Source organism: Chelonoidis abingdonii, chromosome 9 (genome assembly GCF_003597395.2).
Source record: "Chelonoidis abingdonii isolate Lonesome George chromosome 9, CheloAbing_2.0, whole genome shotgun sequence".
Classification (NCBI taxonomy): Eukaryota; Metazoa; Chordata; order Testudines; family Testudinidae; genus Chelonoidis; species Chelonoidis abingdonii.
Window position 1 is genome coordinate 35,706,845 of NC_133777.1, and position 17,207 is coordinate 35,724,051.

General features: G+C 54.3%; 1 protein-coding gene across 5 annotated transcripts in view; it reads right to left on the minus strand.

The window, feature by feature from the left end:
• The window catches only part of CAPN15 (calpain 15), an 88,373-nt gene that overhangs the window by 13,471 nt on the left and 57,695 nt on the right, over positions 1 to 17,207 (minus strand). For all 5 annotated transcript variants that reach the window (XM_032799346.2, XM_032799342.2, XM_075069370.1 and 2 more), the window contains 3 exons: positions 10,316 to 11,798; positions 1,893 to 2,101; positions 436 to 619 (listed from right to left, as the gene is read on the minus strand). In XM_032799346.2, coding sequence (XP_032655237.1) covers positions 436 to 619; positions 1,893 to 2,101; positions 10,316 to 11,776 — 1,854 coding nt within the window. In that variant the 5' untranslated portion in view covers positions 11,777 to 11,798. The remainder of the gene's footprint in view (positions 1 to 435; positions 620 to 1,892; positions 2,102 to 10,315; positions 11,799 to 17,207) is intronic.

Below are 17,207 nucleotides of genomic sequence, written 5' to 3' on the forward strand. Positions count from 1 at the left end.
TTTGCTCCCATCCCAAGGCTCGAAAACGGCTCAAGCTTAAAAAACAGAATAGTCTGTAAGTGGAGAAGGGAGGAAGGAAACTCAGCAAGTTACATGCATGTGAGACTCAGGGAGGCTGCAATGGAGCGAGCTTGGCAGCCTAATGCAGGCGCCGCCTACAGCTACTGTAATAAAGGGTGAAACTCAGCCCACAGCAGGCTGTGAAGCAGTGACTGTTCCCCATTACCCACTCCACAGCCAGCGGCAAGGCACAGGGTGGACTATGATCAGCAACGCCCTAGCCCTGTGATTTTGATCTACATGTCCTGGCGCCTCGCTCTCTGTCCCAGAGCAGGCCCATCAGAGCTCCAAAACCCCTCGTCCATGGAACATCAACCCCTCCTGTCAGCCGCCTGGTGGCCAATGTCTGCCAAGGAAGGAGGAGGGGGCGCTGACCTGAGAGAAGAGGAGGTAGCCACATTCGTCACAGGGCAGCATGTCATCCACCAGCACCGTGGTCCACGTGCCATCTTTGCAAAGCCGCACCTGATAGGCTCCCTCCGGGCACATGGTCCGCGTGATCATCACCTTCTCCACCAGCTCAGGTCGCTCTGCCAGCACTGCCAGGGCACTCAAGAACCTGGGGAGAGACCAGACAAGAGGCCTCTGGAACCATGCTGGGGGAGGCATGTCTGCGGCATTGGTATGGAGAGACAGCCTTGAGCTGAGAGGGGGCACAGGGTCTGGTGTGGGAGGGGGGAAGAGAACATTCACCTCGGCGATATTCCTGCACCTGCTCTGCAGAGGAGCCAGGATCTGGCTAGATGTGCCCTCGGATCCTACCAGCCTAGCTGGGCCCCTGGAACGGAAAGGTCCCTCCAGCTGGATTCCTGCCTTCTCACTCAGCTGCAGGACTCCCCAACCCCAGGGTACCTGAAATCTGGCTGGGGTGGGCGAGGTGCCATCCCAGCCCAGTCCAGCCCAGCGAGCTTTGCCAGGGACTCCAGCTGCAGCACGCTTGGCCCCTGTGCTGTATCCAGCCCCATGGGGCAAGGAGTGTTTTGGGCACTGGCCCTGACCAATGGATTAGCCCTTTTCATGCTTTCTGCCTTCGGGAAGAATAGCAGAATGGTGTCCAGGTTGGCTAAGCATATGCACGTACACAGCCTGGCACTGCCAGCAGGGAGTGCCCTCCAACTACAGTCAACACCCAAAAAACTTTGCCTTACGCTCCCCATGGGCTGCAGAGAGGAAAGAGACAAGGCAGCTCCAGAGACCAGAGACAGAGCTGGCTTTCTGAGCTATCTCAACCACTCTCTGCCAAGGCAAGGGGGCAGGCATGTAGATGGGCCCAGAACATGCCAAGTGCTCAGCAGCAACCATTCTGGAAGGGACGTTAAACCTTGTGCTTCAGGGTCTGAGCCAATTGCTAGCTATTAAGTAGCAGGATGAGGCAAATTATCCCACATCTACTACTGTGGGGTTCTTCCCTCAGCATATAAACCTCCAGACTGGCCACTGTAAAACAGGACACTGGGTGGGAAGGACCTTGGTTCTTATCCTGCCTGGCCATGCCCAAGTCAAATTAGAGCCATGCACATGCAGCCACTGCAGAGGGGCAGGGACCACGAGGGAGTGGGACAGATCCCCGGGGCCCTCTCTGAACTGGTCCAGCAGGAGATCAGGAATGGGACTCAGGAGTTCATCCGTGGATGCAGACACAAAATAGGAGAGGAGACTTTGGCTCTATAATGAGGGGCGAGGGCACACTAGGGATTGGGATAGCAGTGGATGGAGGGGGTAGATGAAGGGGACTGGGGTCCATGATGGGATGAGGGATGGCAACTGGCACAGGGGTGTTTGTGTGAACACAAGAGAAGGTTGGTGCGGCTGGAGCGCTCCCAGCCCCTTACCAGCAGTTTCCCAGGAGTCCCTGCAGAATGTCTGAGGGCCGGGGTGTCCGGAACACTGACCACTTGACTAACCAGTCCTTGGAGATGCTACAGTTGATTTCGTGGGGTCGCAGCCACAGTTTCACCCTCTGCTGCACGCTGTCCCCGTCAGGGAACCCCACCGCCTTGGGCCCTGGGTGAAAACTGTCGTCCACAAAGTTGACCTTGTTCTGTAAACACAAGCATACTGTAAGGCAGGAGCATGTCCCCACGGCCCCATCAGTGTACCTCCAATGGGAGGGGACTGCTTGGCTCCCCACGTCCCCCAGGAGGAAGAGCCAAGGTGTATCTGTCACTGCCCTGGCTGGGAGGGTAGGACACGCTGGAGGCTGAGCCCTCGAGTTGCTGCCAGGGAGGGTGGCACCTCAAATGCTCCCCTAAGGCTGGCGTTCAGAGTAAGGTGCCCAGAGACTGTAGCGGAGAGGGCACAGCAGCATTAGACCTCAGTAGTCTTTTCCCAGGGCTGCTGCTGAGTGGAGCACCTCTGAGAACATGGAGGAAGTAGGTCCCTGCAGCTCCCCCTGCAGGAAGCTGAGCCAGGCTGAAGGGACCGTCCCCCTATTCCCCATGGGTCAGGGGGTATCTCATAAAAGGCAGGAATTCGCCCTCACACAAGGAATGTGCAGCCCCATGAACACATGGGAACCACAACTGCTTTCCACTCTCCTGAGAGCCAGGCCGGTCTCGTGGCTAAGGAACGAGGAGACCTGGGGTCAATTCCCTGCTCTGCCAGACTCCGTGTGTGATCGTGGGCTTGTCGGTCAGTCTGGAGCTGTGGAGTGGGACCGATACTCCTGCCTTTCTCACATCGTGTGTGTCTTGACGAGTTAGGTTGGGCAGTTTTGGGGCAGGACCTGTCTCTCACCATGTGCCGCACACCGGGGCCTCAAGAAGATAAGAATAGCAGCAAACAGGGCTTTGGAGCGGAGCCCGAACTGGAGTGCGGAGCAGCAGAGCTGCAGGTTTTTGCCTGGAGCTGGAGTGGAGCCGGAGCACAGCTCCAAAGCCCTGGCAGCAAACCTCCAAGGAAGCCTCCACTCTAAACCATGCTCTAAACACTCACTGCTCTGTACCATCAAGGAGTCTTTGCCAGTTGCTCCCTTGCAGTCTCTGAGTCATGGAAGCTGCAGGCTGCACAGCAACACTCAGCTTGAGGAGGCCAAGCCGGGGAGGAGCCATTGACCAAGGACACATGGAGCAGAGAGATTAGACAAGGGAGATAAAAATCAGAGGGCTGCTGCCCCAGGCCAGGCCCATCCAATTCCCTTCCCATCATAGGCCCGGCCTCCTTTCACCTGTGCTGCACTCTGCGAGGAGGGAGAAACCAGACCGGGCTGAGCACTGGGAGGGTTTCCTCAGGAAGCCAGTGCACCAGTAGGAGGAGGATCTACTGGAGCCCTGGGAATTGACAGATGCTATGCAGGAAGGAGGCTGGGTTGAAGGATTTGTGTAGGACAGACCTGCACAACATACGGCCCGCGGGCCGCATGCAGCCCGTGAAGGCTCACTGTGCGGCCCCCGGCCGGGATTCAAAAGGCTCTGAGCTGCCTGCAGCCACGGGGAGCCCAGAGCTGTTTAAATCTCAGCCACGGCCAAGATTCAAAAGCCTCTGAGCTGCCCGCAGCGGTGGGGAGCCCAGCGCTCTTTAAATCTCAGCCGCGGCTGGGATTCATAGGGCTCTGGGCTGCCTGCAGCGGTGGGGAGCCCAGAGCTCTTTAAATCTCAGCCGCGGCTGGGATTCATAGGGCTCTGGGCTGCCTGCAGCGGTGGGGAGCCCAGAGCTCTTTAAATCTCAGCCGTGGCCGGGATTCATAGGGATCTGGGCTGCCCACAGCGGCGGGGAGCCCAGAGCCCTTTAAATCCCAGCCAAGGCCGGGATTCCTACGGCTCTGGGCTGCCAGCAGTGACGGGGAGCCCAGAGCCCTTTAAATCCCAGCCGCGGCCACAATTCATAGGGTTCTGGGCTGCCCACAGCGGCGGGGAGCCCAGAGCCCTTTAAATCCCAGTCGCTGTCGGGATTCATATGGCTCTGGGCTGCCAGCAGTGGCGGGGAGCCCAGAGCTCTTTAAATCCCAGTCGCTGCCGGGATTCATAGGGCTCTGGGCTGCCCACAGCGGCGGGTAGCCCAGAGCCCTTTAAATCCCAGCCGCGGCCAGAATTCAAAAGGCTCTGAGCTGCCCGCAGCGGCAGGGAGCCCAGAGCCCTTTAAATCCCAGCCGCAGCCGGGATTCAAAAGGCTCTGCGCTGCCCGCAGCCGTGGCGAGCCCAGAGCTCTTTAAATCTCAGCCGCGGCCAGGATTCACAGGGCTCTGGGCTGCTGGCAGTGGCAGGGAACCCAGAGCCCTTTAAATCCCAGCCCGCAGAGATTCCTGGCCGCAGCTGGGATTAAACGGGTTCAGGGCTCCCCACAGCTGCAGGCAGCCCAGAGCCCTTTGAATCCCGGCCGCGGCTCCAGCGGATGGGCTGGGGCTGGGATTTCAAGGGCTCGGGTTCCCCTCAGCAGCAGGAGCTCTGGACCCTTTAAATCCCTGCCCCAGCCCCACAAAGCTCCGGGTTCCCCCAGCTGCCGGAGCCCTGGGCCCTTTAATCTGACCCTGAGGGCTCCCAGCCACCCCTTCAGCTGGGAGCCCCTGGTTGATTTAAAATCAAGTATCACCTCCCCACCCCTAACCTTCCTTTTTGGCCCACAGCTGTTTTGGTGGGGCGGCGCTGGGGAAGGAGGGTTTGTTTCTGCAGGGTTGGGCGGTGCTGGGGCGGGGTGTTTCCGCCGGGCTGGGAGGTCTCGCGGGGGGGCGGGGTCCGTGGGGCCGGGAGGGTTCGGCCCTCAGCTGTTTTCTTTGGAGTAATGTGGCCATCGCTGCTTTACGAGTTGTGCAGGCCTGGTATAGGAGATAAAGAAGGAAGCGTTTTGGGAGGTGACGTGCAGGTCTACTCTGGAAGACCCTGTGGCCAGCTAGAGAACTGTTGGTGTATCTGTTGTTATAACTCTAAGGGAGCAGCCCCTGAAAGAGGAGAGATGACATTTACTCAGACTGTTCACAACTGGCTGGATACAAACCAGGATCTTTTTAAGTTAAAGAAAAATAGAAAACAAATGAAATTTAAATGAGGTTCTCTAGCTGTGGCAGGGGTGGGCAAACTCTATTGCCTGAGGGCCACATCTGGGAACAGAAATTGTATGGCGGGCCACGAATGCTCACAAAATGGGGGTTGGGGGTGTGGGAGGGAGTGAGGGCTCTGGTTGGGGGTGGGGGCTCCAGGGTGGGGCCAGAAATGAAGTGTTCAAGGTGTGGGTGAGGGCTCTGGCTCGGGGGGAGGGCTCTGGGGTAGGGCTGAGGAGTTTGGGGTATAAGAGGGTATTCTGGACTAGGACCACAGGGTTCGGAGAGTGGGAGGGGGATCAGGGATGGGGCAGGGGGTTGGGATGTGGAAAGGGGTGCAGACTCTGGCAGGGGATGCAGGCTCTGGGGTGGGGTTGGGGATGAGGGCTTTGGGGTGCAGGAGGGTGCTCTGGGCTGGGATCAAGGTGTTCGAAGGGCAGGAGGGGAATCAGGGCTAGGGCAGGGGGTTGGAGTGCAGGGAGAGGCTCAAGCGTGCAGGCTTTTGGCGGCGCTTACCTCAAGCGGCTCCCAGAAGCAGCAAACACGTCCCTTCTCTGACTCCTATGCGGAGGTGCGGCCAGCTGGCTCTGCACACTGCCCCATCCGCAGACACCACCCCTGCAGCTCCTATTGGCTGAGGTTCCCAGTCAATCGAGCTGCAGGGATGGCACTTGGGGTAGGGGCAGTGTGCAGACCTGAGGCCCCAAGGTGCTCCTATGACAGGGGTGGGCAAATTACAGCCTGTGGGCCAGATCCAGCCCATCAATTCTTTGGATCCAGCCAATGGGTGGCGCCATGGGCCCCACACTACTCTCAGAAGCGGCCGGCTCCATGTCCCTGCAGCCCCCGGGCGGAGGGACAGAAGGCTTCGGGCGTTGCCCTTGCTTCCAGGCACGGCCCCCAACAGCTCCCATTGGCTGGGAATGGGGAACCACGGCAAATGGGAGCTTCAGGGGAGGTACCTGGAGGCGCGGCAAGGGCAGTGCACGTGGAGCCCTCCAGCACCCCCATCCCCCCACAGGGGCTGCAGCGCTTCCTGGAGCGGCATGGTGGGGAGGCCAGGGCAGACATGAAGGGAGCCTGCCCTGGGCCTGGTATGTGCCGCTGCCACCCTGGAGCCGCTTTAGGTAAGCAGTGCCAGCCCAGAGCCTGAACCCCACCTGCACCCTGCCCCCCAACTCCCTGCCTTCAGCCTCCTCATATGCCCTGCACCCCAACCCCCTGCCCAAAGCTCCCTGCTGCACCTGCACCCGTGTACCCCAACCTCCTGCCACACCCCACACCCCTCCTGCACCCCTGCCCTGAGCCCCCTCCTGCACTCTGCTCCCCTCCTGCACCCCAACTCCCTTCCCTGAGCCCCCTCATACACCCCACACCCTTCCTCTGCCCCAACCCCTTGCCTTGAGCCCCTTCCTGCACACTGCACCCTCTCCCACACCCCATACTTCCTCCCACACCCCAACCCCCCGCCCTGGCCCTGCATACAATTTCCCCACCAGAATGTAGCCCTCGGCTCAAAAAGTTTACCCACCTATGTCTTATGCATAGGAGCCAGAGGCTGGGGCATGCCACTACTTCCGGGAGCCTGTGGTACGGCCCAACCCTGCTGCCCAGCTGCAGTGCTGGAGGGGGGCAAGGCCACTGCTTCCGGGAGCCACGTGGCACGGCCCCTGACCCTGCTGCCTGGCTGGAGCACCGGAGCAGAGCAAGCCCCAGACCCTGCTCCCCAGCGAGAGCTCGAGGGCCGGATTAAAATGGCTAGTGGACAAGATCTGGCTGTAGTTTGCCCACTTCTGATCTATGGGACTAGTTCTTTTGGCTCCTGTTCCAGTCTGAAATCACTTGTGGGGGAGGTGGATGTTGATTTCTTTAATTAGCATTTCCTAATTGTTCACAGCCTTCCTGATTTTGCAGATGGTTTCTTTCCTACGAACAAGTTTCACACTTACAATATTCATCTGTATCGAACAAGAGAAGTCCCAGGGCCTCCTTAGCCTTCTCGGGGGAGAGTTTGCCACACACTCAGAGACTAAATTGATGAGCAAATAACCCGTGCTCTATTTGCAACCAGCAACATGTGATGTACTGCACTTACAAAGGTGGGTCTGTGTTAGGATCCCTGCTGGATAGGTGGGGAAACTGAGGCACAGGTTGGTAGTAATGAGGGTGTCAGAGCCAAGAACAGAACCTTCATCTCCTGACTCTCATTCAAGAACCCTCATCACCAGACCAGGAGTCATACCATCGGGATTGGAGCAGCTACCATTTGTCTAGGGCACGGGGTCTCTGACACCACCCCTTCCTTCATGCTCGCTGCGGCTTCCCACTCAGCTGCCTTTCTGGATGCGATGCTTGATCTGGTCTAGAGAGTCACAGGCTAGCTCTGAACAGCAGCAGTGGGCCCTGGTGGCATGGGCAGCCGCCCGAGTACATACCAAGGATTGGGCAGGAGGGTACTCGAGCAGAGCTGGTGTGTGTATGTCAGCCCACACCAGGAATTACACCTTCCAGCTGCTGTGTCCACACACCCTGGATGTGACTGTGGGCAAGACATTCCTGCTCAGTTTCCCCCTTTGTATAACAGTTTGCTCGATTGCCAGAGGGGAGGGCGTGAGGATTAGCCAATGGGGCAGATTCTCGAGATGTGTAAACTGTCACAGCTTCCCTGACTTTGATGGAGCTCTGACAATTTGCATCAGCCGAGCATCTGCCCCACTGTCTGTGCAGTGCTTTAAAATAGAATGTGCTTTATTAGTGCCAGGTGTTACCATCAGAAAGGGAGGGAGGAAGGGATGCAGGATCAGGGGATCTAGACAGCATAAGGTAGAGAGAGAAATGAGAAGGGGAAACAATGCCAGGCAAAGAGACAAAAGAAATGGGAGAATCTGAACGAGTTTTGTGCCAAAGGGGGCAGGGCAGAAATAAGACTGTAGGTGGGGAGATTAAATCTTATTCTGTTCTGGAACACAGAGGAAGGACAAGGCTAAAAAGGAATAAAACCAGGGCCGTGTTGGTTAAGAAACATTTTGAAATGTACGAGCAAAACAGATGAAAGCAGAATGCCATCATCAGTGAATTCAAGCAGAACTTCCTCGCTCAGAGGGCTACTAACATACAGAATAAACGGCCAGAGGAGACTGCTGATGCAAATAGCATCAATGGGCTTTAAGAGGTTACTCCATATATTTTGGATGCTTGGGACTAGTCCAAATAGGAACTGCCACACCAGAACAGAGCAATGGTCTATCTATCCAGTCTGGAGTCCAGACTCTGGCAGTGGTCTGTACAAAATATAGCCATGGCTTTAAGACTATCAAACACAGAGGCAGATCCAGCTCTTTAACTTCCTCTTAAATTCAGACACAGAGCAGGAATGAATTCAGTCAGGCAGAATCTCTCATGCTGTTATGCACTCATGCACAGATCGAGACCCAGCACACGAGAGGAGAGGAACAGGAAACAGTGGGGGAAATCTGGAGATGATGAGAGGTTTACTGCTTTATTAATTATCCATCACGGTGCATTTCTTTCAGGTCCCAGGACCCTGTTAAAACTTCTCCCTCCAACCTGTTGCAGGAATTCTAATCAGCTGGGTTGATCTAGCTGCAAGCTTCAGGGGTAATATCTTCACAGCTGACTAGAGGGAGTTCGCTGTGCCTCTGGGGTCTGGTGAGCTGCAGGGCACTGGGCTAGACCTCTCTGTCTGATCAGGCTTGGATTAGCCATCAGGGAATGAGGTGAGTTATTCTTTACCCGACTGTTTTAGGCTCTGATTCAGCAACACACTTAACATGCTAGTAGCTCCAATGATTCCAAAATCACTTGCTTAAAGTTGGGCACATGTATAAATACCTTTCTGAGTCAGGGCCTTATGGATGTAAAGGTACCCAGCTGCCTTGGCAAAGATGGGCACCGATAAAAATAAATGTAGGTCATAATTTTCTACAGCCTCGTATTCAGAGTCAGCATTCCGGTGGTCAATAATCTCCAGTGGGGAGCTATAGGGGGAAAACCCCAGCAGGGCTCAGTGAGGATGGAGGTGGAAGTATCCTCACCAGCAAAACGGACGGTGGTACCCAGAATCCACTCGCAATAAAAGCTACAATGTCTAAGTCTTCTATAGCGCTTTAAATCAGTAGATCTCAAAGTGATTTACAGAGGTCAGTATCATTATTCAATTTTACAGACGTGGAAACTGAGGCACTGGGCAGGAAAGTGACTTGCCCAAGGTCACCCAGCAAACCACTGGCAGAGCCAGAAGTGACACCCATGTTTCCCATGTCCCAGTCCAAGGTTCTTGCCACTAGGTAACAGTGCCTCCGACTAGCCCAGAACAGCTGGATACTTTCTCCATAAGGTGTTCCTACATTACAGTGAGGAAAGCAGGAGAGATTAGAGATTTATTTAGTAGAAGCAATGAATGAAGGTTGCCATCAAAGCATCCTATCAGAGCAAATCATTGCAGCATGGCCAACTCTTACGGCAAATCTCATGTTTGCTTTTTTTTCTTAAAGCCCTAAAACCTGGGAGTCACATGAATACAGCAGGATTGCAGCTTTCATTTAAAAACAAAAACAAATCAAGAAATGCCTAGCCTTCCTGGCTGCAAACAGAAGCTTAAGAATGAGAACCCTAAAGGTTAAAAAGTCAGAAGGCAAATAAAGAGCTCCGAATGAATGATTTTTAAAACCTCATGTTTTTTTAAGTCAATATCATGACTTTTTAGGCCCCAAGTCACGGATTTTTAAATTCTTGGGGTTGGCAATGGTGATATTATTGCTGTCAGTCGGCATCCACCTGTTTTTGTCTGTTTTATTCTTGGACTATAAGTTCTCTGGGGAAAGAACCACTTTTATTCTGTTTGTACATCACCTAGCACAATGGAGTCCTGGTCCACAGCTGGGTCTCTGAGGCAGTACCAGAATACAAATAATAAATAATAATGTTCCTTTATAACATCATTAGGTTTCAGAGTGAACATACATTGAGTAGAACTGGGCAGTGCACACATCTCAGAACTATTGTTTTGGGCTCTCTGCAGACTCAGGCAAACAGAACTGCAATGGGTCACTCTGTGAAAGTATCCTCTGCAACCATAAGGGCTAGAAACTTTAAGGGAAGGTTAAGTTGAGCAGAATCTCCTGGGCTTGCCAGAGAGGTGCCAGGCTCGACGGCCCAGAACCAGCTCATTCCCCCCACCTGCTATGCGGAGTGCCCGGAAGAGCACAGGCACAGAGGGCAGAGTAAAGCTGTGGGGTACTAAGGGGCCAGGCAAGCACTCACCTCCTGGCAGAAGCTCACAATGTTTTCCCACAGGGCCTTGGCCTCCCCCTCATCCGTCTGCCGCCGCTTCTCCGCATCCATGCTCTCCCGCCTCTTGAGCGGCTTGGCCCCCTTGCGCTGCGTCATGTACAGCTGCGGCGTGTGGCAGGCCGCACAGTGCTTGGCCTTGAGTTCATTGAGCAGAGTACAAGCAGGGCAAGACCACTGACTTGGGCTGTCCTGTACTAAGGGCGGCTGGGAAGAGAAGAGGCGGGCCATTTTCCGGGCCGATGGGGCCTTGCTGCCACAAGAGGCACAACCCCCTTTGTCAGAGCTGCAGTCGGTACACTTGGGGGCTGGCTCGCCCTGCGCCCCATGTTCCTGGAAGCCGTGCAGTTTGGAGCAACCACAGGCTTTGCACTTCTGCGCCAGGGTGGGGTTCTTTAGGGTGCACTTGGAACAGGCCCAGGTCGTGAAGTCGGGGCTGGAAGGGCTGCAGGGGGTGAAGCGCACCGAGTCCCCCGCCAGGTCAATAGTGTCACTGCCTTTCAGAGCACTGCAGGCCTCACATTTGCTTGACCCAGCCGAGTTGAGCAGGGCACAGGTGCTGCACTGCCAGTGGGACGGGCTGACCTCCATCTCCTCCTCCAGCACGCTCAGCCGCTTGTTGGACAGTAGCTCTTGGAAGCGGGCAGCTGGGGGCGCCCTGGCCTGGCCCTGTGGAGACCCCTTCTGCCCAGATGTGGGCTGAGAGGCATCAGGCACCTGTGGCTGCAGCTGGGGTGGCACTTCCCTGCGGCTCCTGGGCACAGGGTTGTTCTGCAGGCCAGGGGAAAAGGGACTGAAGGTTGGCATCTTCTGAACGTCCTGCTCCATGATCGCTGGGCTCTGGCTGGCAACAGGGTCACTGTCCAGGGTTTCTATGGCAACACCAGGCTGCGGGGTAACTGGGGCCACAGGGAACCCAGCTGGGGCAATGACTTCAGGGACTACCAGCGCCTCTGGGGGGATCTTCGGTAGCGAGAGCTTGCGTGGCCCCCCACAAGCGGAGCAGGAGTTGGCCACGGGGGTGTTGTGCAGAGTGCAGCGCTGGCAGGCCCAGCCATCCTCCAGCTCCGCCTCATCGGGGCTCTTCCCCCCAGACTCTTCGCTGTTGCTCTCCGCCTTGCATGCCTCCTCGGTGGCAATCCCCCTGGGCTCCACCAGAACGGCGGGCTTGGGCAGGACACCATTGATGACAGGCAGCGGGGAGCTGCCAGGCCCAGGCTCCGGCATGAAGCCGCACACCTCACAGGCCTCCTTGCCCGGGAAGTTCCTGAAGGTGCAGCGGGCGCACGGCCATTTCTGCTCCTCCACACTGAGCCGCAGGATGTGGTTGAGGTCTGGCTTCTGGCGGGGGGCCTCGCAGATGGAGCACTGGCGCTGGCCCACTGGGTTCAGGAAAGTGCAGCGGGTGCAGGACCACTCCCTCACAGCAGCCATAGAACCAGAAGAGTGGGTGTGACTGCAAGAGAGCAGAAGAAAAGACCGTTACCAACCCGCAGCATAGGGAGGGGAGCAAAGGAGAGCCTAGAACTCTGTGCAAAGGAGCCTCAAACCAGCTGCCATCAGATGGGCTTCTAGTAGGGGATGGACTAGGAGGCTCTCTCTGCACTAGCCAGGGGGAATGTGTAGCAAACACACACAGCTCCTGCTAGAAAGGTGCTCACGTGCTTATGTAGACGGGACCTTGCTTACAGCACGGGAACATACAGGAGTCCAGTGTATTAGGGACTGGTTTCTCTGGCACTGACAACCCATTTCAACAAGCGCACAGCACCAAGCTGGCTTCCTACCAAACAACTTGAGGAGCAGCAGAAAGGCAGCAATCTAATGCTGTGCAATGGCTGTGGTCCCTCCCCAGACAGAGGAACACCCCCACTCCCCAAGGATATGCCAGGCTCTCAGTGGAGCCCACTTTCTTCCCTACCCTCTTGCTTTTCACACCAAGATTTCACGTGTCAGCAGAACTTCCATGGGCAGTTCTCCGAGTAATCACATGGCACCAGGCAACACACAGATGCAATCGCACTCTGGACTCTTACCCCACAGGAGCAGTGCTTTGGCCTAGAACTGTAGGGAAATGCATGGGCACATCTCAGAGCACAGGCTGAGAAGTATGTTAATGCCACACCTCCAAGCGGCTTTTCTAAAGCACCTTTCTCCAGCTTACTCTTGATTAGTTTAAATTGCACCTGTGCCCATTCACCTTAGGTGAATATCTGGGTTATTTACAGACTGACAGTGATCATGTAACAGAAGACTCTGTTTTAAGACAGACATGCAAGGGGAAGAAAAAGACACTCTGGTTAAAAAATCAGATTTTTCAAAGAAACAAAAATGTTCTTACCCTGGTAATTCATAACAACGGCACTTATTAAAACTTGAACACATTTTAAAAATCTAATCTACATTTCACCCTGAATGGTGAGTATCTGCTTTGTTCCCATTACTCAACTGTGGCACTAGCTAGTTTCACTTCTGGTCCCACACTCTTTCTAGTAGCACAGGGAAACTGCTACAGGGTTTGCAATGTAACACTGCAAGGGAAGCCTTAAATCCTAATCCGGCAAAAAAACAAACCCAAACCACTTTTCATTGGAAAAAGAAACGAAGTGATGGACGCACGGCTAGTGAGTTTAGATACTGTTGAATCTATTAGTACAGAAACATTTGGTAAAACGTTGAGCCTATGCAAAGCTGGCTGTTCCCTCAATGCTGGGGAGGCCTTTACTCGGAGCTGTATGCTTGGAGATTAAATTCTCTGCCTTACCATTGCACTAGTAGTTTTTTCTGCCTGAGAAACACACAATCGCCCCTAGCAGGGATGCAGGGTTAGATGTATACCCACCAGAGAAGCATGTCCTTTCCAGCTTAGAGTCTGCCAATACCCCAGAGCATCAGCGAAGGTCAGCACATCAGGCTGAAATGGGAACTTCCTGCCTCTTTCCTCATTTACAGGAGGGATTTGAGGGCTGGAAAAATTATAAATCTAAACAGAAAAATTGTGAAAAGACAGAGAGAAAAGCCCCAATCTGTGTCAAGGGGATGAGATCCTTGAAGGGGGAGCGGGGCCCGTACACCTGACTGGTCAGCTCCCTCCTAAATGGGTATTAAGAGAAGGCACCTGGGGTAACTCAGGAAAGAGCAGGAGAAAGCTGCCTGTGAAAGACACAGGAGCAGCAGAGGAGAACTGGGCCAGGGAACAACCGCAAAGACTGAAAGGTGAAGAAGAATGATGTTGGTGAGGACTGGCCAGAACTGGGGGTGCCCTGGAAAGTTTCAGGGGAGCTCGTGCAGAGGCCCCTAGGAACAAGGGGAAGAACCAGACTCTGTAAGGGAAGCTGAGCCTGACTGATGCTGGAAGGTGGACTTGCAGGCAAGGGACCCCTGGGGGAGTGGAATGCTGCAGGAAGCCCCTTTGTGACGGCTGGAGCAGAGGGCTGTGGGAAGCTGAGCCCTGGCCCAAGGCATGGTCCTGCAGGGATGTCCCCTGAGCAGGGGTAGGAGCCCCAAGTAGGAAGGAGGCCAAACGTGGGGCTACGGAAGAAGAATTGTGGGAAGGAAGCAATTCTGGGAGCAATCAGGAGGTGATCTGGAGCCAAAGGCAGAAAGAGGAGAGGGACAGACTGCTTAATGGAATGGTTTCAGCATGAGGTTTTTACAGGTTATTGCACGTACACTACGCCTACAGGCAGGCTTTGGAATTGGCCACTGAGAAAGACTGAGCTCTTTGTATGGCTGGGCTATGTCGCCTATGTCATGCCATGGCCTGCCGCAGGAGGGCGCCCCGGATTCGGGTCGCCCTAGGACAAACAAGCCCAACCGGCCCTCAGCAAACAGCCCTGATCCTGCCATCATGTCAACTGAGGCAGACTCCTTCCCCCCGCTGGGGATCAGTGCAGCACAAGGGTCCACCTTTGCAGGTCTGACTGCAAGATCGGGCTCGCAAAGAGAAACCCAGCAGTTCTACAGCAAAGGAAGCTACACCCCAGGCCACTAAATAGCACCTCCTTGGAAAGAAGAGCTTTGCAGCATGCTCTCAAGGCTGACAAGTTCAGGCTACTCTGGGAAACAGAGCAGGAGCAAGATCCAGACCTGAGGGCTCTCACACTGGATGACAGCCAGCAGCTCCCTCTCTGTTACACCAAGGTGCCTCTGGCTCCCAGCTCAAGTGCTCCTACTGATCTCAGCTGCAGCAGAGCAGCATGGGGAGTGAGGGATCTCATCCCTCAGCCAGGCAGTCCCAGAGCTTTAGGAGTTAGCACAAACACCTTCAACTCAGCCCAGATCTCTACAAGTAGCCAATCCAGGCCCACTGTGCCCCTGGCACAGCGCCCTGGTTCCCGAGCAGCCCAGCCCCTTCTGCGCCAGCTGCACTTTCCGAACACAGCCCAAGTTGAGCATTTTGCCACAACTGAGTCTTGAGGCAACAAACCCATGCAACAGAGTAGTGAGAGCCACACAAGTGGGGAAAAGACACAGCCTCCTGGCCACATGCAAATGAAAACAGCTGTCCTCACCAGCGCAGGAAGACAAGTCAACAACCACTTAACAGCAACACTCCCAAGTGGAGAGCCCAGGTAACCAAGAGTGGGCAAGTCTCCCCCACTCCCACCCCCACCAGAAGGGGCGCTGTGATCTTTGCCATCTCTTCTACTGGATTTCCCCAACCCCCCAAGAGAATACTTGGATATATATATATATATTTAAAACAAAGTCCTTCTCAGAGACTCAAATTAATTCTGAGACCCCGCACAAAATCTCTTTCTGGTTCACATCACGCTACCAGGCATTTATTGTAGTTATTTTGGGAAATGTTCATAACAAGGTGAAATATAAAAATTGATTTTCCTTTCTTCTGCCTTGAGTCATACAGCTCTGAGCTACCACAAGATGATCAGCAGCCTCTCATGCAAGTCTCCAGTTTACTGGAGTCCACTCTAGCTATTTCTACCCACTATTTCCATCTGTGTGCTCTACACGTACAGATACACACCTGTAAACCCGAACAAACACACACACTTACTTACCAGTCTCTGTATTGCAGCTGAGGCCAACTGCCCCAATCAGGACGAGGGCCAGTGTGGTACAGGCTGTACAAACCCATGGGGAGACACGGTCTTTGCCCCTAAGATATGTGTGCGCATGCAGGCAGGCAGGCAGGCAGAGAGTGACTGACTGACAGACCCTCATCTCATACTCTGATCTGCATGGGTGGGCCCCTTTGGAGCCCCCTGACTTCCTGTAAAACACACAAGCATGTGAAAATCCAGTTGTTCCCCCAACCCTGTGGCCACCTCCCTCTGCTTCCTGACCTCACAGAGACTTCTCATTTGCTTCCCCCAGAGTTGAGACAAACAAACGGTCTGCGCTCTCCCTGTCCTGCCATGTCCAGCCTGGAGGCATTTGGTTTACAAAGATCAGTCACCGCTAAGCAAACCACAGACCCAAAACATGCAGCACCAAGGAATTAAATGGCTCCTTATTGCCCAGTGCTACACACAGGGGTGTCTTAGCACACGCAGCTGCCACCTGGGAACAACTGAGTGCAAAACCTGCTGCAGCTCACGAGTGGAGTGAGCTTTGTCTCAGTGCAGCCCCTCATCCACATGATGGCTCAGCACGATCACATGGAATAGGGGCTGCCACCACCTGACAGCTGTTAGCTTACATACATAAATGAAGCTGGTAGCTGCAGCCACACCATCAACACGCCACTGCAGTTGGTGCCACGTTCAGCACAGAAGCCACAGATGGACTGGGCAGCAGAGACTGAATTAGCCTGTCCCCGCTGTGGAGCAGGGCTGCGCCATGTCACTGGAGAGGCCTGCGCTGCTGTATCCATCCTCTTGGCTGAGGCTACAAGAGTCAGGGACCATCAAGTGTCAGGCAGGGGGAAGGAGAAGAAGAATCCACATGGATCTCATCATAAACTGGCCATGGACAGATTAGGCACCTCAACGCTCCCCCTGTGCCCAAAATGGGGCAGCATCCCACATCTGTCAGCATCTGCACTACAGGGCCCAGGCTAGCCCACAGCTGAGCTCTGTGCTGGGCCATTACCAGCCCCGAGATGCTAAACCACAAACATCCCCATCTCATGACCCCGTTGCAGGCCCAGAAGAACTTTTACCTTTGCAGTAGACCGCCCTTTTCCCACACCTGCTCAGGACTGAACCCAGATTTGTGCGTGATAGGGGACACGAGTGGGATATAAATGCAGGGACCCTAACTAGGAACAGGAGCTGTCATAAACAGATAAGAAAAGTTAATAGCACAAAAGTACTTTATATCTCTTTGACTGTAAAGGGTTAACAAGTTCAGTAAGCCTGGCTGTCACCTACAAGGACCAATCAGGAGACAGGATACTTTCAATCTGGAGGGAGGGAGTTTTGTGTGTGTGCTGTTAGAATTTGGTTGTTGTTCACTCTGGGGACTCAGAGGACCAGACGTGCAACCAGGTTCTCTCCAATCTCCTCTATACAGGTTCTTATAGAGTCCAAATAGTAATACTAGGTAGATGGCGAGTTAGGTGTTTCTTTATTTGCGAATGTGCATTTGGCTGGAAGGAGTACAAATTTGTATTTTTGCTGAAAGAATTTTAATTTGCACTTGAAACTTAGGCTGGGAGGGTATTCCCAGTACCTATAGCTAAAAACCCTGTACCTAATTCCATTTTAAATTTACAAAGATAATTTTTTACTGTTGTTATTTCTTTAATTAAGTTTCTTGTTTAAGAACCTGATTGTTTTTTTTATTTGGTGAGACCCCAGGGGACTGGGTCTGGATTTCCCAGGAATTGTGTGGGGAGAAAGGAGGAAAGGGGGAGAGAGAGGCTAAATTTCTCTCGGTGTCAGAATTACTGTCTCTC